Genomic DNA, 27,419 nt, shown 5'->3' with positions numbered 1-27,419 from the left:
AAGATGCAAACTGGATAAAATTATATTTAGGGCTGGCTGAAAAAGGTTTGCAAGTTGAATCAATGGCAAAGTCTTTTAATTGAGAAATGAAATCTTCAACCAGATTCAGCTCAATTTAGCAAATTGAGTTGTACCATTCTGCTGCACTGCAGATGTTAAAATTATTTCAAGCTCTAAAATCCTGTGATTGATTTTATTATTTAAAATTTGTTGACTGAGATGTATCAGAGTACCAAAAACTGCATTCTCTCTTGGTTCCTCTGAAGGTTCTTTCCTTTGATAAAATTGTTTCTTTTAAAAATATACTTGAATGTAAGTTCTTAATTGCTAATGATATTTAAAGTATTGACACTCCAGACAGAATTGTTGTGTCATGCAGGTGGCACTGTGTTTGTCATTTCTTCTTATTGCTAGGAAGTCTACTAAACTTGGATTCTGAAAGGCTGCGTGCTTGAGTTGGAAGTTGGGGTTTTCATCGAAGGGATGCTGAAATAACTACGTTAAGCAGTTTGCAGAACATGATTAAGTTAATTCTGGGGTACAAATCTGCAAAGGGATTGATTTCAAAGAGCTAATACAGAAATACTTTGAATGAACTACAGAATGGCCTAAATTCTGATTCTGTTGTATTTAGATTTCTATTTCTGAACATATAAGACTTTTCATCCAAAGATAAAATGTTAGAACATTATTCTGACTTATTCACTAGACTACCTCTAAGGTTGTATTTTTTTACCTAGTCTGTAGCAACTGATCAAGTGTCTAGTGTTTCATTTATCATTCAGTCAAATTATTTTTTGACTTTAATACATAAATCATTAAAGTAACATATCTTTCACTTGTTTCCCTACCTTCCCTTGCTATTTTTTTTCATCTACTTCTTTCCCATAGATCACAGTCTTGTAAGCAAAGGGAAGCTGTTATTACCTTTTGACAGACTATTGAATATCTATCACTTTCTGTTTCTAAAACTGTAAAGTATCTTGGCATTTGGTTTTATCTTTTGCTCTGGCTACTTTTCATGATAGCACTAACTCTGTAATAAAGTGTATATGTGCCATAATAGTGAAAATTTCTTATATTTCAGAATATTATTTTGAATGTTCCCTAGGATTAAGAATTTCTCTCCTAAAATTTTGTCCGGAGTAGTGGTTTTCAACTTTACATGTACATGGGAATCATCCAGTTATCCTCATCTAATTTTATTATTCTGGCTCATAAAACCCCAGTGCTCAGACTGTTCTCCATACCACTTAAATCTCAGCCTAGGGAGCTGGGACCCAGGCATCAATACTTTTTAAACCCTCAGGTGATTCCCACGTAAAGTTCAGTTGAGAACGAGTGGTCTGATGCAATTCTTCATAAATATTAAAAAGCATCGGAATCACTGGAGGAAGAGAGAGTCTTGTTAAAATGCATTTTCTGCTTTAGTAGTTCCAGGGAGGAGCCCAAATCTTTGCAGTGCATTTCTAACAAATTCTCAGATAATGCAGAAACCACCAGTTCACAGACCACACTGCGTATCAAGAATTGCGTGAATTCTTGATTTCTTTCTGCCAGAATTCCCCCAAATAAGAATGACATTTCTTACACTGAATCCGCCCGTTGTTCCTTACCTTTACCTCATGACTCCTCTAAAGCAACACTTTAACTGGTGGCAACAAGAAATTACCCCTGTCTACACATCGAGAATGTGTCTTGCTCAGCAGAGGCAAGGGACCCAGCAGCATTACGTTTGTTATAGCTCATTTTTATATAGTATGTGAAAATTAGTCCATTTTAGCAGTTACCAATTTATTTATTTTAGTAAAAGTTACATTTTCTTTATTTTGTTGAACCATATGAAATTGCTTAATTTTTTTTGGCATTTTTGAGCCACAAAAATTTTAATTTCATTGTTCAACCCAATTGTTTTAAAAAAATTGTTATCCAGGATAGGAAAAGCGAAAGAAAAATCACATCGGAATATACATTTTCTCCTTTATTAGGATTTGTAGAGTTTATGCTGCTGATAGAACAAAATGATGCAGCAGAAGCTCTCAAGAAATACACACACATGGCTTCCAAGAAGCAGCTCTAAATACACTTTCCATTTGCCATCAGCAGAATGTTTTACTACATCCTCTCATTGATCAGTTCCTACCTTTCTTTCTGTGCTTATCTCCTATATAATTTTCTGTCGGCTCTCTTCTTGTCAGAAACCTGGGCTTGGGGATCTCCTGTTGGAGGAAAAAGATTTCCATATACCATTAGATTTGGAACCTGAGATTTATGAGGGACCCCAGGAGCAGTTTTTGTGTGACCCAATATTTCTTGTGACCCTTCCTAGGGTAGTCAACATATATAAGGTTATTATTATAGTTTTTTTTAGTATGAAATGCCTAGTGATCGTGATTAATTGCCTTATGCTACTAAAATAACGTGTATGTCACTAGAAAATTAGATTAACTTTCGTGTTGATTTGGCTTGACTTGATCTGATTTATTCAAGAAACATTTCTTAAACTAATATGCGATATGCCCATTAGTAGGAGATGGAGATACACAGATAAACAAGGGCTGTGCATGCTCTGAGGAAGCAGGTAGTCTAGTGGGACGAGATAGAGTAGTAAATCAATAATGAAGTATAGTGTGGAAAGTGCAAAGATAGATTAAGGAAAAACCATGAGGGCAGAGAAAAGGCACCTAAATAAAGCTGGAATTATGGGAAAGCTTCCCAGAAGAGATGATGCTTGATCCGAGTTTTGAACTGTGGTTAAGATGTGTATAGAAAAGGGACAGAAGAATGACATTTCAGCAGAGGGATCAGCAAAGACAGAGGCTCAGTAGCATGAAACATCAAAATCTGTTTAGCTAACTCTAGAGTTGCCACAGTTTATTTGGTTAGGGTAAAGATATACACAAGTAGTGATGGATGGTGAGGTTGAAAGGGGCTTCAGGGCTCATAGCCTTTAATGTTTAATGTTAGACAAGGGAGTTTAAACTTTATCCTGAAGATGCTGGGAGCCATTGACATCATTTAGACAAAGGAGTGTCATGAAAAATTTTCCATGTTTAGCAGGTCATTCTTGAGGGATCGTGGGGAACAGATGGGAAAGGAGTGAGACTGAGACCAAGAAAACTAGTTAAGAAACAATACTAGTAATTCATAGAAGAAACAGTGAGAGGCTAAACTAAAGTAGTGGTTAATAATGGGAATAAAGGAGAGAGAATGGACAGGAGAAATATATTTAATGAGTAGAAGCTACATAACTAATATCTGATTGGATGTGTGATTTATGTGATAGGAAAGTGACTGAAATGGCTCCCAGGACTTGGGTTTAATTATATGGTGGATGATGGTGCTGTTAAGAGGGAAAACAGGAAGAGGAACGGGTTTTTAGGAGAGGCAAGGATTTAATTTGAGCATACTGACTTTGCAGTATCTGTGGGACATCCAAATGAAGATGTCCAGTAGGCATTTTTCTATGCAAATCTGAAACTCACTTGAGAAATATAAGCAAACGATATAAGTTTGGGCATCATCAGCATATAAATGATAGTTGAAGTTATCAGAGTGAATGAGATTACAAAAGAATAATATATAAGTGAAAAGAGAAGAGGACTAAGGAGGGAACACAGCATTTGAGATTTTGTGAAGGAAACTGAAAACAGAGTAAAAGAGACAGCAGGAAAATCAGAAGAGTTTGGTATCACAGAAAACAAAGAAGAAGAAAATTTCAAGGAAGGAGTAGAGAACAATGTCAATGCCACAGACAAGACAAGTTCAAAAAAAAAAAACAGAAAAGTGACCATTAGATTAGGTAGCTTGTTGATATTTGTTGACCTTGACCTGGCAGTTCTACAGTCCACAGCTGCACAGTCCCCAGACAGAATCTGAGAAGTCGATGGGAAATAAGGAAATTGAAGTCAAACAGGACACGCTGCTACTTAAAAGAAGCTTGGTGAGAAGGGAAGTAGAGATTTCTGTTGTTTTATTTTAGGAGCATATTTACATGTTAGAGGTGTTGAGGAGAAAAAAGACATGAAAATAAGGAGTTGAGAGATGACTGAGAAAGAACTGATATATGTGCAAGTGGGGGCGGGTCAGTCCACATTAATGAAATGAGCCAGGTGAGAGGGAGAAGTTGAGGGAGTTCATCTGAGCTTGCTAGTTTCTCAGTATAATAGGAGACAAAGCAATGGGGCAAGAGTGAGTGGGAGAGGTCAGAGTACGGTGTCCAGGAGTTGAAAGGACTCATAAAACATTTCTGAGGGGAATGGAAGAGGGAGCCTCCTATTAATGTATAAAGGGCATGCCAGTATGTATTTGGAGCCTGCTGACCTTGGTGACCATCCTTGGCGTTTTATGACATCAACACTAAGTGTTTTCATGTGAGCATAAATCAATGCTTATGGCTCATGTAGTAAGCTGAACCAGTTTAAGCAAGCAAAAAAAAAATTTTTTTGTGAGAGAAAAGATATGCTATTTTTTAAAAGGCATAAAGCTTTAAAGACAGTATTTTAATCCATTAGATGGTAAATTTAGTTTAGTATTTTCAACAGCTAGGTTTTCAGTGGCTTACTGTTCCATTAAGACTAATTGTTGCTTTAATTTTATTATGCAGTGTTCAAATAATACCATGCAAGATTTAAAATGTATCTTGGGTAACAAGGACAGGCGCTAATTATTTAACACTAATTCATAACAGTACTATAAGCTACTGTGACCAAATGTTATTATTTCAGTTACAGTAATGAATTAACAACTTACTGGATAAAATTTCAACCATAAGTGATTTTAACACGTGTTAACATTATGCTCAGCAACTACTAAAGAAAAAAATTTTAAGTGTAGAGCTAAATTTAAATGGAATTCTAAGAAATATTTGTTTAACCTAAAGAAGGCAAGAGAGGAGGAAAAAATTGACCACGTAATGGATGAATTCAAAGGAAACAAATAGCAAAATGGCAGACCAAATTCAGCCATACCAATAATTATATTAAATATAAAGAGAATAAACACTCCAATTAAAAACATCAATTATCAGACTGACTTTTTAAAAACAAGATCCAACTATATACTGTTTATAAGAGATGTAAAATGATTTTAAGGTAAAAGATTTTGAGGTAAAACAATAGAAAAATATATATCCTGCAAACGTAACCATAGAAAAAGTTGAGTGGCTACTAAATATCAGACTAAGTAGACTTAAAGAGAAGGAGTAGCAACAGAGGTAAAGAGGAACATATCAAATGATAAAAAGGTCATACATCAGGAAGAAGTTATAATTTTTTTTGATGTAGACCATTTTTTTTAATTTTATTTTTTTATACAGCAGGTTCTTATTAGTCATCAATTTTATACACATCAGTGTATACATGTCAATCCCAGTCGCCCAATCCATCACACCACCACCCGCAACCCCCACCACTTTCCCCCCTTGGTGTCCATACATTTGTTCTCTACATCTATGTCTCAACTTCTGCCCTGCAAACCGGTTCATCTGTACCATTTTTCTAGGTTCCACATACATGCATTAGTATACGATATTCGTTTTTCTCTTTGTGACTTACTTCACTCTGTATGACAGTCTCTAGGTCCATCCACGTCTCAATAAATGACCAAATTTCGTTCCTTTTTATGGCTGAGTAATATTCCATTGTATATATGTGCCACATCTTCTTTATCCATTCATCTGTTGATGGGCATTTAGGTTGCTTCCATGACCTGACTATTGTAAATAGTGCTACAATGAACATTGGGGTGCATGTGTCTTTTTGAATTATGGTTTTCTCTGGGTATATGCCCAGTAGTGGGATTGCTGGATCGTATGGTAATTCTATTTTTAGTTTTTTAAGGAACCTCCATACTGTTCTCCATAGTGGCTGTATCAATTTACATTCCCACCAACAGTGCAAGAGGGTTCCCTTTTCTCCACACCCTCTCCAGCATTTGTTGTTTGTAGATTTTCTGATGATGCCCATTCTAACTGGTGTGAGGTGATACCTCATTGTGGTCTTGATTTGCATTTCTCTAATAATTAGTGGCACTGAGCAGCTTTTCATGTGCTTCTTGGCCGTCTGTATGTCTTCTTTGGAGAAATGTCTATTTAGGTCTTCTGCCCATTTTTGGATTGGGTTGTTTGCTTCTTTAATATTGTGCTGCATGAGCTGTGTATATATTTTGGAGATGAAATGAATCTACAGTAAGAAGCACAGTGGTTGCGGGGAGAGGGAATTTTCTGAAGGCATGGAGATGATGATTACTTTGGTATATAAAAATTATCAAAATTTATCGATTTGTACACTTAAGAGCTGTGCATTTCAAGGATGCAAATTTTATCTTAGTGAAAAAAAAAAAGAAAGAAAAAAGAGAAATTTTGATGCCCTTCTCATAAACTAGATAGTTTTTTTTAATTCTTGTGAAGAAATTTTTCCAAGCTTCTTAAAATTCTTAATGAAAGAGAGTAAAAAGTCTTATCCTTAGCAAACGAGCTTCTCTAATTAGTAGCATAAAATTTAATGCTCTGATTACTTGATTCATGCTTTGCTTTAAGTTATTCTTAGAATCTTCCCATGTAATTGCTAATAATGATAAAATTATCTAGCAATTATTGGGCTGTTACTATACACCAGGCACTCTTCTAAGGGCTTTGCATGTTTCTCTCATTAATCCTTAGAGTACCCTATGAAGAAAGTAGTACTGTAATCCCATTTTACGCATGAAGTATCTTACGCATGAAATATCAGAAGCACGGGATTTAAGTAATCTGTCTGGGATCACATGTCTGTAAGGGATATAGCTGGGCTCTACCACCAAACACTCTGCTGTGAGAGCACATGCTGCTCCCCATTGCCATCCTGTCCTACAACCTGGGAGGGGCTGCTCCAGATGTGGCACTGAACCCGGAGGAAGAGTCCTCTTCACCCTGTACCTGTCAAAGCAGAAAGACAGATGCGTGTCCAAACCACGTAGCTAGTGTGGAGCCTTAGTACCTGCACTCCTCTTAATCATGGCTCTACTACCAGATCAGCATGAGACGTTCTTGAAATTATTCATAGCAATGGGATCCTTTCTCTCACTGAAGCTTAAGTGCATGTTGAATGAAAGCAAGGACATTATGTAGCCATTTGCCTGCCATTCTCCCTCTGTTAAAGCGGTCCAAGATCTCAGCAAACACAAGCAGCGCCAATTGCCAGTTCATAGTGAGAATAAGCCTTATGGGTCCTCTGATCCCATCCCCCAACACTTTGAGACCCAAACCCTTGCAACTATAAGAGTCATAGGAGTGCTGCATACCCACGGTGTGGGACCATTTTACAAAACTGATTTGATGGAAAAGATTAGGCTGAGACGAGTGCTCACCTGCTGGAGTAACCATATTCTATCCCACATTCAAAGTGTGGAACTTTAGATGCCAGGAAACTTGACATTCCAGGACCTAAGGGGCAGACAGGTGTGGCAAACACAATTTTACAGCATCCTTCCTCCCAAGCGGGCTAGCTGACTCTGTCCCCATTAGAGGCATTATCTGAGCCATGTTGTGGCAGTACTGATGCTAAGCAATAAACTATAAATACCCTGCAATACTGGTCCTCAAAGTTTCAGTGTCTTCTTTCTACTCTTGCTATACATGCACATTTTATTAGTTCTGGTAACCCATGTTTTTTTCCCAGATTCCGATTCTGTCTTTTTGAGATACATAGCACATTCATCTAGTCCTGCCTGGGAGATTCCATACATCAAACTACAACAAATAACAAAAGGATTGTGTGGTTGTTAAGAGCATCAAGGACTAAGTTTCAATCCTGAGGTCCCCACAAGGGCCAAATTGTTGTCTCCAGCAACTAAATTAATCCATGCTTTCTTAGGAAGCACAAAGGTTCTCGTTAATTTTAAGTATAAACTCAGGTGTGAAAGACCTTGAGATTGGTTTAATATTCAGCAGTTTTCAGAAGAAGTTGCCTATAGATAATCACAGAAAGGTTGATTTTATTTAGACAGCCTACTGAATCACAGCAGCTTGGCTTTTGTTTTTCAGATAGTGGCTGCAGGTTCTTTGTAGCATGGCCATGTCCCAGCTGCCGCTGGGCTCTGGGAAGAGACAGTTAAACTCATAAGGACCTTGGTGGCCTGTTTTCCTACAGAGGGGTGTACAGTGCAGGTGCATGGAGATTGAACTTGATCTTTCCACTGGAAAAACTATTCACTGAGACATCCTTGCTTTCATCCAGCATGCACTTAAGCTTCAGTGAGAGAACGGATTCCCATTTCCATGAATAATGTCAAGAAGGCCTCATATTGACTTGGTAGCACAGCCATGATTAAAAGGAGTGGCAATAGTAAGGGTTCATATTAGCTAAGTGGTTTGGACACACATCCGGCTTTCCACACTGATGGGAGCAAGGTGAAAAGGTTCTTTCTCTATGTTCAGAAAAAGTGATGGATTTGATAGGGAAGCAAACATTCATTGTGATATTCATATGTTTGTATAGAAGTGACCTCTTTTAATGTAACTGACTTCATTCTAATGGACAGGATTAAATGGCCTGAAGAGTCCTCTATTCTGTACCCCCAGATCTTGAAAGTACGTTGTCAACCTCATTTTTTGGTATTCCATAGTAACTGTGAATATATTTTTAATATATGTGTTTAATATATGTTTAATGTTTATGGGTAATTTAAGTACTAAGATTTCTGTGGATTATTTTGTAGAAGTAGAGATACATTTTATCATTAAAAAATAAGTTTTAAATGAAGAAACAAGACAACTTGATATAGAAAGCTGATGTTAGGGAAACTTTACAAGTTAGATCTTATAAAGATCTTGGTTGCTGAAAATATTAGAGACATAGGTTGATTATTACAAAAAAGCACATAAATAAGAAATGAAAAACTATCATGGATTATTACAAGGATTTATTTTTGGTATTACAGTAGCTATAAATATGGTAAATCTCCTCTTCTAGACGCTCACACAGACTCATGCACAAAAGCACCAATCACAGAACAAGGCTGGAAGCAGGCTGGGTGGCGACTCCTATCCCAAATCCCTCATTTTGATGGAATCAAGCATTTCTTTTAATATGATTTCACGGAAATTTTATTTAGCTTTATTTTTCTAAGATAAAAGGTAACAGATTCTTGTTTAAAAAGGATTGTCATAACCTAAGCTCTTTTAAGCCAGAATGTTTTATATGTTTCCCTGAATGAAATGTCACAGCTGCCCTGGAGTAGCACAGGCTGCAGAAGAGAAGCTGGGTCAGCTGCCCTGCCAGATATTGTTCTCACCACACATAACGCACTTAGCTGCGTTTTGTGCACCCATTTTAATATCTTTTCACAGTACTTACCCAAATTCCTCCTATGGAGATGTCATAAAGTGAATTATGAATGTATTGACACAGTGATTCGTATTGTGGATTAGGTATGGGTTGCATAATAGTTTCAAGGACCTCTAATACCCAAATAATATTGACAGATTGGTGAGCATCCAAAAAATAGGAACACCATGGTTATAAAATGAAAGAACTGAGAGAATTATGAAAAAGAAGAAAATACATAAAACGCCAGGGGAAACTCTGAATGAAGCCAAGGTCATGATCATGTCTATATCATATCTATAGAAAGTTAAAAGAGCTATGAGACTTATTATATGAGCTACAAAATGAGATCAGTTGCAAGGGAAACTTCCAAAGGAAAAGTCAATTTAGTTAAAATTTTTATTTTTACTTGATTTTCTTCTGTTACATTCGTTAGCTCATAAATGGGTTCAATAATATTCCACAGGGAAAGTCATGTGTTTTTAATCCAAAAGTGGAACAGTAACATTTTAAGCATTTCATAGTTTAACTTCATTCTGAAGTGTTAAAAAAGAACATTTGACATCAACCATATAAGATTTATGAATTTTGAACAAATTTGTGTAAGACTTTGTCCAAAGCCTCTTGGTCCCCCAAAAGACATTAATACATTGTGGAATTTATGGGCTGTAGTGTTTCTTTTTAAAGCCAAGAGAAGAGTTAGATTTAGAAATAACACTTTAGAGTGAATAAAATTTCAGACAAGGAGTATTTCTATTTTAGTTTTACTTTATTGCTGGACTTTAATTATCAGCAAGATTTAAAAGTGGGTACAGACCATTTTAGCAATGTATTAAAATCTCTAACATACTAAAGGATTGTACTTCTAAATACAGAATATCAATGCTACATGCATGTAAATACTGAAAAACAAATCAGTCATAGAAAAAGCAAGGAGACGTAGAGGTTTAAAATTAAATGCTACACTTTGACGAAACAGAAGGTCAATTTTTTTTCCTTCTTTCCTCCTATCTTCTTTCTTCTACTTTATTCTTTCTTTCATTTTGTCTCTTATCAATAATTCATATGCTTTTCTTGAAATGAAGAAAATTAAACACATTTACATGAGGTCCTGAATATTTTCAATGTGTGCTTAATACCTTTTAAAAATCTGTTATCTTTGCTATCATGGTAGGTAAAACTCACCCAAAGATAGCAAATGCTTTGATAGCTTTGACAATTCTCAACAGTCCTGTCTGTGTCTAAATATTGATCTGCGTTTTATAATGTACTAAGAAGTTAGGAACTCATAAGAACTGATAGGTCACTCAGTGGCTCAGATGAGAGTATATTATCTTTGATACTATTGATTTTCTGTGCTTCATTTATGTTTTAAAGTATGTCTACAACATAGTAGAAAAAAGATCTTGATTTGGTAGGCTTTTCAAATATATTTATATACTTCCTTTTTTGGCCTTGAGACTCTATTTGAGGATGTCTTATTGTGTTTTATCATTAATTCATCTTATTTGAAGACACAACGTAAAGGTAAAAAAGCTAAAGATTTGAATTGTCCTCTAAGCAATACTGTGCGTGTGTGAGGATAATTCTTTGGCTTTTGTTCACTTTTGGACATAAATGAAAGAGCATAAGATATTTCTAAGAATAGAATTAGAGTTTGGTTTTCAGACTAGATTCCTTCTGACCTCTGAATATTCCCCCAACTCCTGTGGACTCTGACAAGCTTCAGAAGTTTGTACCTGAAACAGGTTCAGAGTCTTCTTTGACCCACTTCTATCTGCCAGTTTCCAGGAACAATCAGTCGAGCCCCAGGAATGAATGTCGCCAAAGTTGACATCTTTGTTTATTGTCTTTTCTGAAGGAACGAAATCAATTTATTTGAGCAGTCTGCCCTTGAGGTGAATGAACTAAACTTCAAATATGGAAATTGCTAGCACTTGCTTAAAGATTTTAAATTTCAATTTTGCGTTTGAGGTGCTCATCATTTTTAACACAAAGGATTCTCTGCAATCTGTTTGCAGGTCCCCGTAAGTGTGCAAAACCTATACCATTTAATTGAATAGTGGTATTAAACTGGAAACCAAACAGTGAAAGAATTTAATATCAGAGCACATCAATGGGGTGTTCACTTCACCTCCAGACTCAATGTCCCTTAATATGCCATCATAATACCTGTTAATAGAGAGACCAGCTAGAATAGAGATGCAGAAAACTTGGCTAAATAATATGAGAACAGAAAAATATGTTCTCCAGAAATATGTGTGTAATTTTTGCCACTTCATTTAGATGGTTATTCTGAAGCGTTTAAAAATAACACTGGCTTGGGACACCAGGATAAGCCTGTAATATCTTGGAATTGAATTTGCTACATTTCTCCTTAAGTGTTTTTCTCTAATTAAGACACATAAAGTCATGTGCACATTCATAGATTCCTACATATTTATGTTGTCGACTGGTTAGTAATATTTTGAAAATCCATGAAGATTGTTTATTTTATTAAAATCATCATCATCCAGAAATGTTATAAAATGCTAATTGGCTAGTAACGAACTACATTCTGTACAGGTTTCATTAGATATGAAAGGGTGTCTTAACATCTATACCAGTACTGTAAAGGAGAATTTGTAAAGGGAGATTTCATAAGTAGCCATTATTAGAAATATAAATAAGTAATAATTATGAAAGTAAGCATTTATGCCTAAATAAAAGGAATGAGTAGATTTCAAGGTATAAATGCAATTACGATTTTTTACTCTAAAGATTGGCAACCTATGTCCTGCAAGTCAAAGATAGTTTTACTGACGAGAACTCTTATTGAATGAAACATGTCCCTGGCTCTCCTCTTCCTTCCTGAGAAGGACTGTCCCTTGCCTGCTGCCTCCTCAACAGGTTCTGGGTCTCTGGCCCACTTGGGAAGTGACAGCCCAAGGTCAAGTCATAAGTGTCTTTTCCTTTCCTTTCCCATCCTCACACACACAAAAAAAATGAGACTGAACTTTGGCATGTTGCTTGTAATCCCAGAAATAGAACCAGATGCTTTTTGGATGAATGGATGGATGGATGGATAGATGAAGGGAAGGAGGGATAGAGGGATGGAATTATATATGAGATTTGAAGAACCATTCAAGGCTTCCTTTCGTGACTCAAGTAGATATTTTTGCCACATTTTCCCCAAAGCAACCTTTAAATTAATCCTATTTTCCCGTGAAAGTAATCTGTCACACTCTTTTAAAAGTGAGAAAATAGCCAAGAGCACAAAGTGCAGTAATACAAGCATACTTAAGAATGAAGCCAAACTCTTAAAAGTAACAAATGTTCAGGGCAGAAACATAGTTTATATGGTGTCATGAATCTGACAGTATAATTTGCCTCATATAAAATACAATAACATAATAGCTACATTAATTAAGTACTTATTACATGCCAGGTACTCTCCTATGTACTTACTATGTATTAAATGTTTGATTTTCACAGCAACCCTATGGAGTGGTTATTGTTATTGACCATGTGGTAGAGATAAACTAGCCGAAGACTAGACGGATTAAGTAATTTATTATAACCTCATTTGATCTTTATTGGAGAAGTAGTTATTCCACTATCTGTAACCCATTTTCAACAGCCTTTCTTTTTCTGTTTCTTTTATTTCCCTTTTTTCCCTCTCCCTCCTTCCCTCCAGCAAACATGGGTTTAAGTACATATGATGTCAGACATTGACACCCTCCTTGTCCCAGAGAAGTGACAAGACACACAGCCTCTGTCCCTTTGCAGGCACAATGTTAATTCTTTAATCATATTGAAGTTGATTTATCTTGACCTGAAATTACCAGGTTCTTTTCAGACTTCTTTACCAGAAGAACTCACAAGAAATAAGAGGAAATAGCAGTACATACAGTTCAGTGTTAATTGAGAAATTATTGATCACAGATTCAGAGTGCAGACCCTGAGGGCAGACTGCTCGTGTTTGAGTCCCAGTCCATCTTAATAGCTTTACAACCTTGGCACGTTTCCTAATTTTGTTATGCCTTAGTCTTCTCATCTATGAAATGGGAATAATAATAATGCCTATCTCTTATGGTCATTAATTTGATACTTGTAAAACAATACAAATATGCCTGGCAAATTGTAAATGAATTGTTTATATTTTTATTGCGATAAAATACACATAACATAAAATTTACCACCTTAATCATTTTTAAGTGTACAATTCAATGATATTAAATGCATTCATAATGTTGTGCAACCATCACCACTGTCCATCTCCATAGCTCTTTTCATCTTGTAAAACTGAAACTGTACCCATTAAACCAAAATCCTCATTCTCTCCTCCCTCCCCCCAGTCCCTGGCAGCCACCATTCTACTTTCTGTCTCTATAATTTTGACTACTCTAATCATAAGTGGAAACATACGGTTTTTGTCTTTTTGTGACTGGCTTATTTCACTTAGCACAAAGTTCATCCATGTTGTAACATATGTAAGAACTTCCTTTCTTTTTAAGGCTAAATGACATTCAATTGTATGTTTATGTGACACTTTGCTTACCCATTCATCTGTTGATGGACATTGGGTTACTTCCATGTTTTAGCTATTGTAAATAATGCTGCTAAGATAGATGTACAAACGTCTCTTCAAGATTCTGCTTTCAATTCTTTTGAGTATATACCACAAAGTGGAGTTGTTGGATCATATGGTAATTCTGTTTTTGATTGTTTGAGGAGCACCCTACTGTTTCCCATAGTGACCACATTATTTTCCATTCCCACCAAGAGCGCACAAGGGTTCCAGTTTCTCCACAACCTCACCAACATTAGTTATTTTCTATTTTGTTGATCGTAGCCATCCTAATAACTGTGAGGAGGTATCTCATTGTGGTTTTGATTTACATGTCCCTAATGGTCGCTGATGTTGAATATCTTTTCATGTGTTTAATGGCCATTTGTGTATCTTCTTTGGATAAGTGTCTATTCAGGTCCTTTGCCCATTTTTGAATCAGGTTGTTTGCTTTTTGTTGTTAAATTTTAGGAGTTCTTTATATATTCTGGATATTCTGTGGGCTACCTTTTTAGTCTGGTGATATTTTTCTGATGCACAAAGTATTCTGATTTTCATGCAGTCTAAAATGTCTATTTTTTCTTTTGTTGCCCATGCCTTTGAGGTCATAGCCAGGAACTCACTGCCAAATCCAATGTTCTGAAGCTTTTGCCCTATATCTTCGTTAAGAGTTTTATAGTTTTATGTCTTGCATTTATGTGTTTGATTCATTTTGAGTTAAATTTTGTTTATGGTGTTAGGTAAGAGTCCAACTTCATTCTTTGCATGCGGACATCCTGTTTTCCCAGCACTGTTTGTTGAAAAGACTGTCCTTTCCTTATTGAATGGTCTTTGCATCATTGTCAAAAATCATTTTCCATTTATGCTACAGTTTATTTCTGGGCTGTCTATTCTATTCCGTTGGTCTATATGTCTGTCTTTATGCCATTACATACGCTTCTGATTACTGTAACTTTGTAGTAAGTATTAAAATCAGGAAATGTGAGTTCTTTGGCTTTGTTCTTCTCTTTCAAGATTGTCTTGGCTATTCAGGGTCCCTTGAGATTCCATATGAATTTTGAGAAGGGTTTTTCTGTTTCTGCAAAAACATCATTGGGATTTTTATAGAGATTATATTGAATCTGTAGATAACTTTGGGTAGTATTGACATCTTAACAATATTAAGTCTTCTAATCCATGAACATGAGATGTGTTTTCATTTATTTATGTCTTCTTTAATTTCTTTCAGCAACATTTTATGAACAAGTCTTTCACCTCCTTAGTTAATTCCTAAGTATTTTATTCTTTTTGATGCTATTATAAATGGAATTGTTTTTGTAATTTCTTTTTTTATTGTTCAGTGTTACAGTATAGAAATGCAACTGCTTTTTGTGCATTGACTTTGTATCCTGCTACATATGTCGTTGATGAATTCATTTATCAGCTCCAACAGTTTGTCTTGGGAATATTTAGGGAATATTTAGGTGTGTATATATATATATATATATATATATATATACACACACACACACACACACACACATATATATACACACACACACACACATATATTTATATATATAAATAATCATTTCATCTGCAGAGATCAATTTACTTCTTTCTAATTTGGATGCCTCTTATTTATTTTTCTTGCCTAATTGCTCTGGCTAGAATTGCCAATACTGTGTTGAATAGAAGTAGCAACTGTGGGCATCCTTGTCTTATTCCTGATTTTAGAGGAAAAGCTTTTAGCTTTCACAGTTGAATATGATAGCTGTAAGTTTTTCATGTTCGTTTTTTATTTTGTCAAGGTGTTCTCCTTCTTTTCCTAGATGTTTAGTGTTTTCATCACGGAAGGCTGCTGAATCTTGTCAAATTCTTTTTCTGTATCAATTGAGATGATTACACGTTTTTTCACCCTGCAGGAATCCCTTAAGCATTTCTTGCAGAACAAGCCTGGTGGTAACCGACTCCCTCAGCTTTTCTCTGAGAATATCTTAATTTCTCCCTCACTTTTGAAGGAAACTTTTGCCAGATTTTGGATTCCTGGTTGACAGGTACTTTTCAGCACTTTGACTATATCAGTCCACTGCCTTCTGTCTTCCAAAGTTTCTGTTGAGAAATCTGCTCATATTCTTATTGAGGATCCCTTGTATGTGATGAGTTGCTTCTCTCTTGCAGCTTTCAAGATTCTCTCTTTGCCTTTGTCTTTCAAAAGTTTGATTATAATTTATCTCCATGTTGGTCTCCTTCATTTCATCTTACCTGAAGTTCCTTGAGCTTCTTGGATGTTTACATCAAATTTGGGAGGTTTGGATCCCATCAAACTGGGAAGTTTTCAGCCATTATTTATCAAATATTCTCTGTCCCTTTCTCTATCTTCTTCTTCTTGGAATTCCATGATGCAAATACAGATCCATTTGATGGTGTCCCACAGGTCTTTTAGGCCCTGTTCACTTTTCTTCAATCTCTCTTCTTTCTGTTCCTCAGACTTGAGCATTTCCATTGTCTTATTTTTAAGTTCATTGATTCTCTTTTCTGCCTGCTCAAGTCTGCCTTTGAATGCTCTACTGAATTTTTAATTTCAGTCATTATATTTTTCAGCTTCAGAATTTCTCTTTGGTTTCTTTTTAGGTTTTCTGTCTCTTTATGGATATTTCCATTTTGTTCATACATTGTTTTCTTGACTTTTTCTACCTCTTTCTTTAGTTCTTCAAGCATCTTTAAGACAGTTGCTTTAAAGTGCTTGTCTAATAGATCGTCCATCAGGTGTTTTACATGGACAGTTTTTGTTGATTAATTTTTTTTCCTTTGAAAGAGCCATACTTTCCTGTTTCTTTGTATGCCTTGTGAAATATTTTTCAAAACTGGACGTTTGAATCTCATTAAGTTGGGACTCTGGAAATCACATTCTCCCCCTTCCCCAGAGTTTGCTGATTTTTGTTATCATATTTATTTAATTTATTTACTAGTTTATTGGCTTTGTAGGCTGTCTCTGTGCTGAGGTGTAATCTTAAGGTCTTTTCGAGTCTTTTCTGAGCTTTTCCCTGGCCACATACAGCCATGTTCTAATTTTCCCCACATGTGCATTTGATTTTGAATATCCTAGTCTTTCATATCTGGCTCCCAAAAGTCGGAAAAGAGAAAAACAAAGGGAGGTGGGATGAAAAGGGTACTGGTTCTTTAAATCACTTGGATGTTACTTTAGATCCAGGCAGAAAGGCTTACAACAATGGCAGAAGGTACAAAACCAATGGCTGCATCTTTGTCTGCCCCTCAGTGATGAGAAGCACCAATCAATCAGTGATCAGAACACACTCCCAATGTTTTCAGGACAGGGTACATTTTGCCTACTGCGGTTCCTGCAGGCTGCTTCAGAAACAGGTGTGTAGTTGACTGCCACATGACTAATGGGCGGAGAATGCATAGCTACTTCTGGACTAAGTGCTGAAACTGACTGAAATTAACCACAGCTTGCAGTCTGAGCCTTCTCCCTAGAAGTTGCAAGGCTTCCATAGAGTCCAGAGTTCCAAAACAGTTGTCAGACAGATTCTGCCAGTGCAATTGTTTTCTATGTGGGAAGACAGATTCCTGATAGTTCCTACTCTTCCATGTTCCCAGAATCTTCTCTGTAAATGAACTTTTACATAATGAATTACTCTTTAAATTTTACATTCTTTAACTAATGAATTTCTGTTATGTAAGGGAAACCTTTAGGAATTTGAGCTTTATTAGATTTGGAGAAGGATTACTGAATACCAACTATGGGTCTCAGGCAAAGAATAAACAAATAGCAACGAAACTTTAAAGGATGTATAAGAAGAATTGGGAGGTCATATTTCTTTGCTCTATTTGAAATTCTGTTATTTTGTATTTACCACACATTCTGATAGGCAGTCACGTTTGTTATTTTCTATTAATGAAAATTATAATAAAAGAATTAAATCAGTGCTTATTAAATGAGGTTTAATAGACCAAAAAGCTGTTTAAAACATAGATGCAAAGGTTGGAAATAACAAAGATGTAAATTGGTAATGAAAGGATTAGGAATCACTGTTCTAGAACTTCTATGAGTCTTAAAGAATTTTCTAATGATTCAAAAATACCAATCATATTATGTACTAAGATACAGTTACCTGCTGCACATAATTTAAGAAGGTCTCCTCTAAATGCCTGAGTAGACATCAAATATTGCATAATTTTAGAACAAGAGAAGACTTTAGGGATTAGTTTTATTTGGCTGATTGACTTTGCCTTGACTGATTATTACTTTAGAAATTTAATTTCTCCTTTTTCCTAACTCTCTGAAAATGGATATTACAGTGGAGAGCATCTCAGTAAAAGTTAGAGAAAATGATACTGACATGTGGCATAGTGGAATATTTTCATGTGCTGTGTGTTCCCTTTAGATAGTGATAAACTATTTGAGGGTCATTTAGCATCCATCTGTTACACTTTTATAGAGCATTTAAGTTTAAAACAGATTTTGAAAATTATCCTTTGAACTCATGCACAGACTTTCTGAAAATGCCTGTGTAGCCCACCAAAATATGTCTGATACGCCTCCATTTAAATTTTCCAAAAGAAAATGAGAGAGGAGATTTCAAAACGTAATCAATTTTTCCATAGGTAAGAGTGCCAGTGGTTTAATGAGAAAAATCAAAGTTAAATTTATTATATAGTTAGTTTTAGATTTTCCACAGAACTTTTAGAATAAAGGCTATTAATTTTGCCTTATTTAACAGAATAAAGATGAACTATAAATTAAAACACAATTATAAATGTGTTTTTAATCATTAATAGTATGGATTTTTCATTTGCCCAAATAAAGAGCATCTAACTTCTAAAACTGGTGTTATGGAAAGGAAAAGAAAAGGATAGTTGTACAGAAAGTGAAAAAAAAATTCACTGGTACTTTATTAAGAATATAAATATTCCCTCCAATGAAAACGCAGACCTACACGTGCACACGTGAATGTCCTGACAGCTGTGCTGTTCTTCCAGCCTCTACAGATGACAGTGCAGCCGAGAAGAAAGGGGGAACCCTTCACGCCGGCCTCATCGTTGGAATTCTCATCCTCGTCCTCATTATAGCCGCAGCCATCCTTGTGACAGTCTATATGTATCACCATCCGACGTCGGCAGCCAGCATCTTCTTTATTGAGGTGAGTGTCCAGTAGAGTACATGAAAACCATGCTAGCTGATGAACTCCAGCCATCTGCTGACACCACCTGCATTTAATATTTAGCACATGATTCCTCCACTTTGCAGTTGTGAGCTGGCTGATGTCACACGTGCACGCATGCGTGTGCACGTACCTGTTGATAGATGGCTTTCACGTGATGAGCTCAGTTGCCTTACCTCAGGAGCTTTTAAAGAAATAAGCCATCTCGCCTTTTACAGATCGAAAAGAAAATAGAAACCATATTTTTTATCTTAGAAACCATATTTTTTGTCTTACTGTACCAAGTATGTTAAGCAGCTGCTCTTCGATCCTAGAAGGAAATGAAGCGTATGCTGGAGGCTAAAGGATTTCGCTTAAATCAACTAATCGCTATAACAGTAATTGAGAATTGGCCAGATTCACAATACAATATGGTGACCCTGCTCTTAAAATGCTCACAAACTATTTAGGAAAAATACATATTCCCCTACAAAATAGCAGCTACAACCATAAGATTATGGTATGTGCCATCACCGTTTTGTGTGATGTGTGTATATTTATACATGTACGTATAAATGCACATGCATACACACACGCTCATTCAAACACAAAGAGAGCACTGTGCCGAATCAGTGTTGTGTTTTCATGTACAGAAAGTAGAGTTAGTGCCAGTGCCCAAGAGCAGTGAGGTAGGAGGACCAGCGGCTGTGTACAAAGGGCCAGAGCCAAGCCCTGATGTCCAGAAGGCCAGAGACTGGGAAGCCTGGGGGCCACAGGATAAGGTCAGTGTGACCAAGTCACCTTCTATCCTCCAGACAACTGGGCTTCCTGGGCCTTGTGTGTGCATAGCTTTCACCCCAACGTCTTAATGGAGCCACTGCCCTTCAACACAACATAAATACTAGAGCAATGAAGGAAATCTTCTCCCTCGGAGCTTCAAACTTGTAAACTTTAGGTCTTTTCCAGTTCACTGGGTGATGTACAGTGGGCAGCTTTGTTCACGTGTTGAGTAAGAAATTATAACGACCTTTAAACTACAAAGTTACCTTTAACCTCTATAACAGGGGGAAGTGAATGCAAATCAATTAAGTAATTGCTTAGAAGTCCTCTACGGCTCTCAACTGTCTGTGGAGTAAAGTGCAGTCTCCTTAATTCTCCTTCAAGGTTATTTGTATCTTGTCTACCATTTCAATTTTTATCCCATAGCTTCTTACCTGGAGTTCAGTACCATCAAATTCACTCTATTCTCTTCTCCATACACACCCCAAATTCCCCATGTCACCAAGACATTACTCATTCTGTTCCTTCCACCAAAAAAGTCCTCCCCTTCCATCTCAATTCTTGAATTCTGTATCCAAGTAGCCTTCAATACCATGTACCCTGTAAGCTTCCCCGGACCATCTCTCTGCCAGGACAGCTGGACATAATCTCTCTTTCCTCTGAAATTCTATCCATAGTAATACATCTCTATCTTTCTCTGGCATTTACCTTTCTGTTTTGCATTAGAGTTAAATATGTATGTGATTTATTCCACCCTACAGACTTATAAATTCCTCGAGATTTGGATTAAATAACTTAAGCCTTTCAAGTAAGAGGTATTCTATCAGTATTTTCTGGAAAGAAAAAGATAATAAATATCCTAGGACATTTAAAACTTCCACTAAATTTTCACACATGAAGTCTTCCAAAAATGTCTTTCTCATTTAAAGTCATAATAATCGAGAAATTATCAGGTATTGCATTTAGTTGGAAAGCTCTTATTAAGTTTTGTTAATGTGCTTAATTTTCATGCAAGAAAGCAGAAAACTTTCCCGAGGTCATGAATGCATTGCTCCAAGATCTGACAAGTGACAAGCTGTAAAGCTTCAGTGACTAACCAGACATCAGGCTGCTGCTGTAACCCTCACAGGTTTAAGCCTGTTTATACACTATGAAGTTTATTTTCTGACACTGTGAAATATCTGATGGTGATGGTATTAGTGCAATTGCACAGTGCAAAGGACCTAGTTCACACCGATTCACAGCAATCCTTGTATGACTACAAAGTAAGACTGTAGAATAGTGAAAGTACTGCCGGGAGCAGGAGGGCATTAATCTTAGAGATAATTTAATTCTACACCCTTATAACACGAAGGAAGACACTGAGGTTCAGAGTGGTGGAATGGCTTCTCCAAGGTCGAAGAGCCACACTTCTGGGAAGAGCTCTCGTGTTTCAACACTCAAGTGAAGCAGAATCATTCTGCAGATTCCCAGATTCTCTGTCAATTGCCAATAATTCTGCCTGAATCACTAACTCTTTGACACCCTGCTGTCCTCAAGCAGCTCACAGTGGCTGCCTGGCAGAAGATTTTTGAAGATAATAATCATAATTTTACTATTATTAAAGCGGACCCATGTTTTCAAAATTGAACGCATATCCGTGATGACTGCACAGTGACTGACATGCCAGACCTATGAATTCAAACGTTTGAATTACTAATTAAATTAGAGTTATTGGAGCTTCCCTGGTGGCGCAGTGGTTGAGAGTCCGCCTGCTGAGGCAGGGGACACGGGTTCGTGCCCCGGTCCGGGAGGATCCCACATGCCACGGAGCGGCTAGGCCCGTGAGCCATGGCCACTGAGCCTGCACGTCCGGAGCCTGTGCTCTGCAACGGGAGAGACCACAACAGTGAGAGGCCCACGTACTGCAAAAAAAAAAAAAAAAAGTAGATAGCAGCATAATATAGAACATGAAAATCAACTTGGATGATATTGGTAAACTCAATCTCCTTATGCACTAATAACTAATTTTTTTTTTTTTTGTGGTACACGGGCCTCTCACTGTTGTGAGAGGCCCCTGGGGTAAATTCCACTTGATCATGGTATATGATCCTTTTAATGTGCTGTTGGATTCTGTTTGCTAGTATTTTGTTGAGGATTTTTGCATCTATATTCATCAATGATTTTGGTCTGTAATTTTCTTTTTTTGTAATATCTTGTCTGGTTTTGGTATCAGGGTGATGGTGCCCTCATAGAATGAGTTTGGGAGTGTTCCTTCCTCTGCAATTTTTTGGAAGAGTTTGAGAAGGATGGGTGTTAACTCTTCTCTAAATGTTTGATAGAATTCACCTGTGAAGCCATCTGGTCCTGGACTTTTGTTTGTTGGAAGATTTTTAATCACAGTTTCAATTTCATTACTTGTGATTGGTCTGTTCATATTTTCTGTTTCTTCCTGGTTCAGTCTTGGAAGGTTATACCTTTCTAAGAAATTGTCCATTTCTTCCAGGTTGTCCATTTTATTGGCACAGAGTTGCTTGTAGTAGTCTCTTAGGATGCTTTGTATTTCTGCAGTGTCTGTTGTACCTTCTCCTTTTTCATTTCTAATTTTATTGATTTGAGTCCTCTCCATCTTTTTCTTGATGAGTCTGGCCAATGGTTTATCAATTTTGGTTATGTTCTCAAAGAACCAGCTTTTAGTTTTATTGATCTTTGCTGTCGTTTTCTTTGTTGCTATTTCATTTGTTTCTGGTCTGACCTTGATGATTTCTTTCCTTCTACTAACTTTGGGTTTTGTTCGTCTTTCTCAGTTCCTTTAGGGTTATGGTTAGATTGTTTATTTGAGACTTTTCTTGTTTCTTGAGGTAGGCTTGTATTGCTATAAACTTCCCTCTTAGAACTGCTTTTGCTGCACCCATAGGTTTTGGATTGTCGTGTTTTCATTGTCATTTGTCTCTAGGTATCTTTCTATTTCCTCTTTGATTTCTTCAGTGATCTCTTGGTTATTTAGTAACGTATTGTTTAGCCTCCGTGTGTTTGTGTTTTTTACATTTTTTCCCCTGTAATTGATTTCTAATCTCATAGAGTTGTGGTCAGAAAAGATGCTTGATATGATTTCAGTTTTCTTAAGTTTACCAAGGCTTGATTTGTGACCCAAGATGCGGTCAATCCTGGAGAATGTTCCATGTGCACTTGAGAAGAAAGTGTAATCTGCTGTTTCTGGATGGAATGTCCTATAAATATCAATTAAATCTATCTGGTCTATTGTGTCATTTAAAGCTTGTATTTCCTTATTAATTTTCTGTTTGGATGATCTGTCCATTGGTCTAAGTGAGGTGTTAAAGTCCCCCACTATTATTGGGGGACTGTTGATTTCCTCCTCTTTTATAGCTGTTAGCAGTTGCCGTATGTATAGAGGTGCTCCTATGTTGGGTGCATAAATATTTATAATTGTTATATCTTCTTGGATTGATCCCCTGATCATTATGTAGTGTCCCTTGTCTCTTGTAGCATTCTTTATTTTAAAGTCTATTTTTCTGATATGAGTTCTGCTACTCCAGCTTTCTTTTGATTTCCATTTAAATGGAATATCTTTTTCCATCCCCTCACTTTCAGTCTGTATGTGTCCCTAGGTCTGAAATGGGTCTCTTGTAGACAGCATATATATGGGTCTTGTTTTTGTATCTATTCAGCGAGCCTGTGACCAAAAGTTGGAGCATTTAATCCATTCATGTTTAAGGTAATTATCGATATGTATGTTCCTATTACCATTTTCTTAATTGTTATGGGTTTGTTTTTGTAGGTCCTTTTCTTCTCTTGTGTTTCCCACTTAGAGAAGTTCCTTTAGCATATGTTGTAAAGCTGGTTTGGTGGTGCTGAATTCTCTTACCTTTTGCTTGTCTGTGAAGCTTTTGATTTCTCCATTGAATCTGAATGAGTTCCTTGCCAGATAGAGTAATCTTGGTTGTAGGTTCTTCCCTTTCATCACTTTAAATATATCATGCCACTCCCTTCTGGCTTGTAGAGTTTCCTCTGAGAAATCAGCTGTTAACCTTATGGGAGTTCCCTTGTATGTTATTTGTCGTTTTGCCCTTGTTGCTTTCAATAATTTTTCTTTGTCTTTAATTTTTGTCAATTTGATTACTATGTGTCTCAGTGTGTTTTGCCATGGTTTTATCCTGCCTGGGACCCTCTGTGCTTCTTGGAATTGGGTGGCTATTTCCTTTCCCATGTTAGGGAATTTTTCGACTATAATCTCTTCAAATATTTTCTCGGGTCCTTTCTCTCTCTCTTCTCCCTCTGGGACCCCTATAATGCAAATGTTGTTGCATTTTATGTTGTCCCAGAGGTCTCTTAGGCTGTCTTCATTTCTTTTCAGTCTTTTTTCTTTATTCTGTTCCGTGGCAGTGAATTCCACCATTCTGTCTTCCAGGTCACTTATCCATTCTTCTGCCTCAGTTATTCTGCTATTGATTCCTTCTAGTGTATTTTTCATTTCAGTTATTGTATTGTTCATCTGTGTTTGTTCTTTAATTCTTCTAGTTGTTTGTTCTCTAATTCTTCTAGGTCTTTGTTAAACATTTGTTGCATCTACTCGACCTTTGCCTCCATTCTTTTTCCTAGGTCCTGGATCATCTTCTCGATCATTATTCTGAATTCTTTTTCTGGACGGTTGCCTGTCTCCACTTCATTTAGTTGTTTTTCTGGGGTTTTATCTTGTTCCTTCATCTGGTACATAGCCCTCTGCCTTTTCATCTTGTCTATCTTTCTGTGAATGTGGTTTTTGTTTGACAGGTTGCAGGATTGTAGTTCTTCTTGCTTCTGCTCTCTGCCCTCTGGTGGATGAGGCTATCTAAGAGGCTTGTGCAAGTTTCCTGATCATCTTTATTTTTCAAATAACATTTTTTTCTTTTATTATATACTCTTTGTAAACATCATTCTGATGGTTGTATGCTATTCCATTCAACATTCATTCAGTAGCTTTACAGTGATTGTCTCTTATGCTGTCAAGTGGTATTCAGAAAGCACTGAGGGCCTAACGTTGCTAACATTGCCTTGAAGTAAAAAAGAACCTTATTTCACGCAGTTTGACTACATGTTAGTTTTCTATTGCTCTGTAACAAATTACTACAAACCTGATAACCTAAACTAATACACACTTACTATCTTACAGTTCTAGAGGTCAGAAATCCAAACTCAGTGTCTTTGCGCTAAAGTCAAGGTGTTGGCAGAACTGGTTCCTTCTGGAGGCTTCAGGAAGAATAATTTCGTTGCCATTTTCAATTGTTAGAGGCTGCATGCGTTTCGTGGCTCCTGGCCCCTTCTTCTCATCATTCCAACCTCTGCTTCTATCATCACATCTTCTACTAATTCTGACCCCTGCCTCCTTCTTATAAGGCCCATTGTGATCCAGGATCTCCCCGTGTCATGGTCCTTAATTTAATCACATCTACAAAGTCTTTCACCTATATGGTGGTTGACAGGTTTTTGCAATTAGGACATGGACATCTTTGGGAGGCCATTATTCTGCCTACCACAGGCTGAATCAAATGTGAGATGCATCACACACTCCCCATTAAACTGTGACATGCCCTTGACCTTAAGACACATCCCAATTTCCATGATACTAAAATGTGACCCAGTGTGTATCTTTGTGTATTTCACCACAAAATCCAGACTGCATTAAACACTTGTAGGAATTAGTTTCTGTGCTGTGCTAGACACTGTGCACACTGTGATGAATTTTAATGACTTGGCCCTCCAGTGGGTAGACCGCAGTTCATGCGGCCAGTCTTGTATTGTGGAGCATTGGGGCTCTTACCATTTTTTGCTGTTATCATTGGCCCCATTATGAACATAGTAATGGTAACAGCGAACATTTATTAAATTCACTGGGAGAAGTGATTTACACTTATTACCTCATTTAATCCTCACAAAGACCCTATGAGGTACTAAAATTATCTCCATGCCATAGATGAGGAAGATGAGGCACAGCATTTAAGCAGCTTGCTCAGTATCATGCATTTAGTCAGTGGTGGAGCAAGGCTATCCAGCCCAGGCTCTCCAGAGATCATACACTTAGCCTCTAGGCCATGCTGCCTCTCTGTGTGTAAAAGGGTCCTGCTTCATGCACTGTATGTCGCAGTGTAGGAGGATGTGTAGCTAAGGGCATACATTATGTCCTTAGAACAGATTCCCCAAAGTAGAATCAAATGAAAGAAATAAATAGTTTAAAAGCACTTAACAAATATTGCCAAAATCATTGCCCAAAGATGTACACCAATTTATGTAGTTGTCATTGCTATTGTCTTTTTTTAGCGAAGATAATAATGACAGTACCTATTATCTGTTTTGTTCTTGCAGAAAATATACACCAGTTATTATATGTTTTGTGGACACAAACCCTCTTCCTCATACATTACCTGGGCTTTAGCTTTTAAACTTTTTGTTTATAGAAAGAGAATAGGATAAAATGGGGATTAAATTCTAGAAATTCATTGTTATATGGAATGCCAAGTGAATGTGACTCAAGGCAATAAAACGATTAAAATCAAGAGAAAAGTAGATGAAAATCAGGAGGCCTTGATGATAAAGCAAACCCGTCACTCCATATATTGTATAATTAAACAATAATTGAGTTGACTGTTTACACCTCATGTCTTCATACAGAGGATCTGGGCCAAGAGTTCCATTCTCCTGAGACAGTCAGTCTTTACTCATCTGGCAGAATGGTCTATTTTTCAAAAACTTATCTTCTGTATTCCTCCATCACCCTCTTCAGGTCTTAAACTGAGCATTTTCTTTCTTTTGACTTTTTACTATATGGATTTCATTTTGTGTTTACCTGTCTGGCTTCTCTCAGTAATTTTCAAAAAGACACTTGATTTTGACCAAAACCCATCTCGTTATACATGGATGAATAACATGCTTAAAAATCTTTTTTTAAAATCAGGTTCACTGTCTTGAAATAAAATAGCAGAGAACAAATATTCAAATAAGCATGTTTTTCTTAATTTTTAATAGATTTTGATGAAACTACTATCTCTTTGGAAGAATTAAATATGCCTTTGGTTCTACATCAAATTTAATGTTTGCTGAACATTCCTAAGCATGGATTCTGTGATTTATAATAAATTTTTATTGCATGAATATGGGCTACAGACATAAATGTTTGCACTGTTGAATACTATCACTATTTAAGATTTTTAAATAAGATACAGAAAATGTAATCTAATTGAAGGCCAAGAAAGTAATAGTATAAAGTGGTAACCATATGAAAAAAACAATCCCATGAAAGGATTCTATGTGGACCATAAACAAAATAATTTCAATTAACAATCTTAATAAAAGAATTCATGATGAACACCGTGCTTAATTTTCTTTAGTATTCTAAACAATGGCTGATATTTAGACATTTATGTGCAGATGTGACTGTTCTATATTAATAAAAATGAAGAGAAACGGTAAAACTGTGATGATAAAGATGATCAATACCTTGGCAAAATAGATTCTATGAGTAAAATATTAGCTTTTTTGATAATAGAAAAGCAAAAACTAAGAATACCCTATCCTGCTGCTGATGCTGTAGGGCACTATTGAAAACGTCCTCAGAGAGAAAGAAATCAGTAGAAAGGACTCATTTAAAGATGGTAGAGAATTATAGGA

The 27,419-nt window shown here is 36.5% G+C and overlaps 1 protein-coding gene across 1 annotated transcript in view; it reads left to right on the top strand.

Annotated features, from left to right (window-relative positions):
• The window catches only part of PLXDC2 (plexin domain containing 2), a 414,157-nt gene that overhangs the window by 352,587 nt on the left and 34,151 nt on the right, over window positions 1-27,419 (top strand). Inside the window, exon 13 of the mRNA XM_004285697.4 lies at window positions 18,838-18,998. Within this exon, the coding sequence (XP_004285745.1) occupies window positions 18,838-18,998 (161 nt within the window). The remainder of the gene's footprint in view (window positions 1-18,837; window positions 18,999-27,419) is intronic.

Source organism: Orcinus orca, chromosome 2 (assembly GCF_937001465.1).
Source record: "Orcinus orca chromosome 2, mOrcOrc1.1, whole genome shotgun sequence".
NCBI classification, from domain to species: domain Eukaryota; kingdom Metazoa; phylum Chordata; class Mammalia; order Artiodactyla; family Delphinidae; genus Orcinus; species Orcinus orca.
Note: the sequence above shows the minus strand (reverse complement) of the source record. Positions and strands in the feature narration are given on the sequence as shown.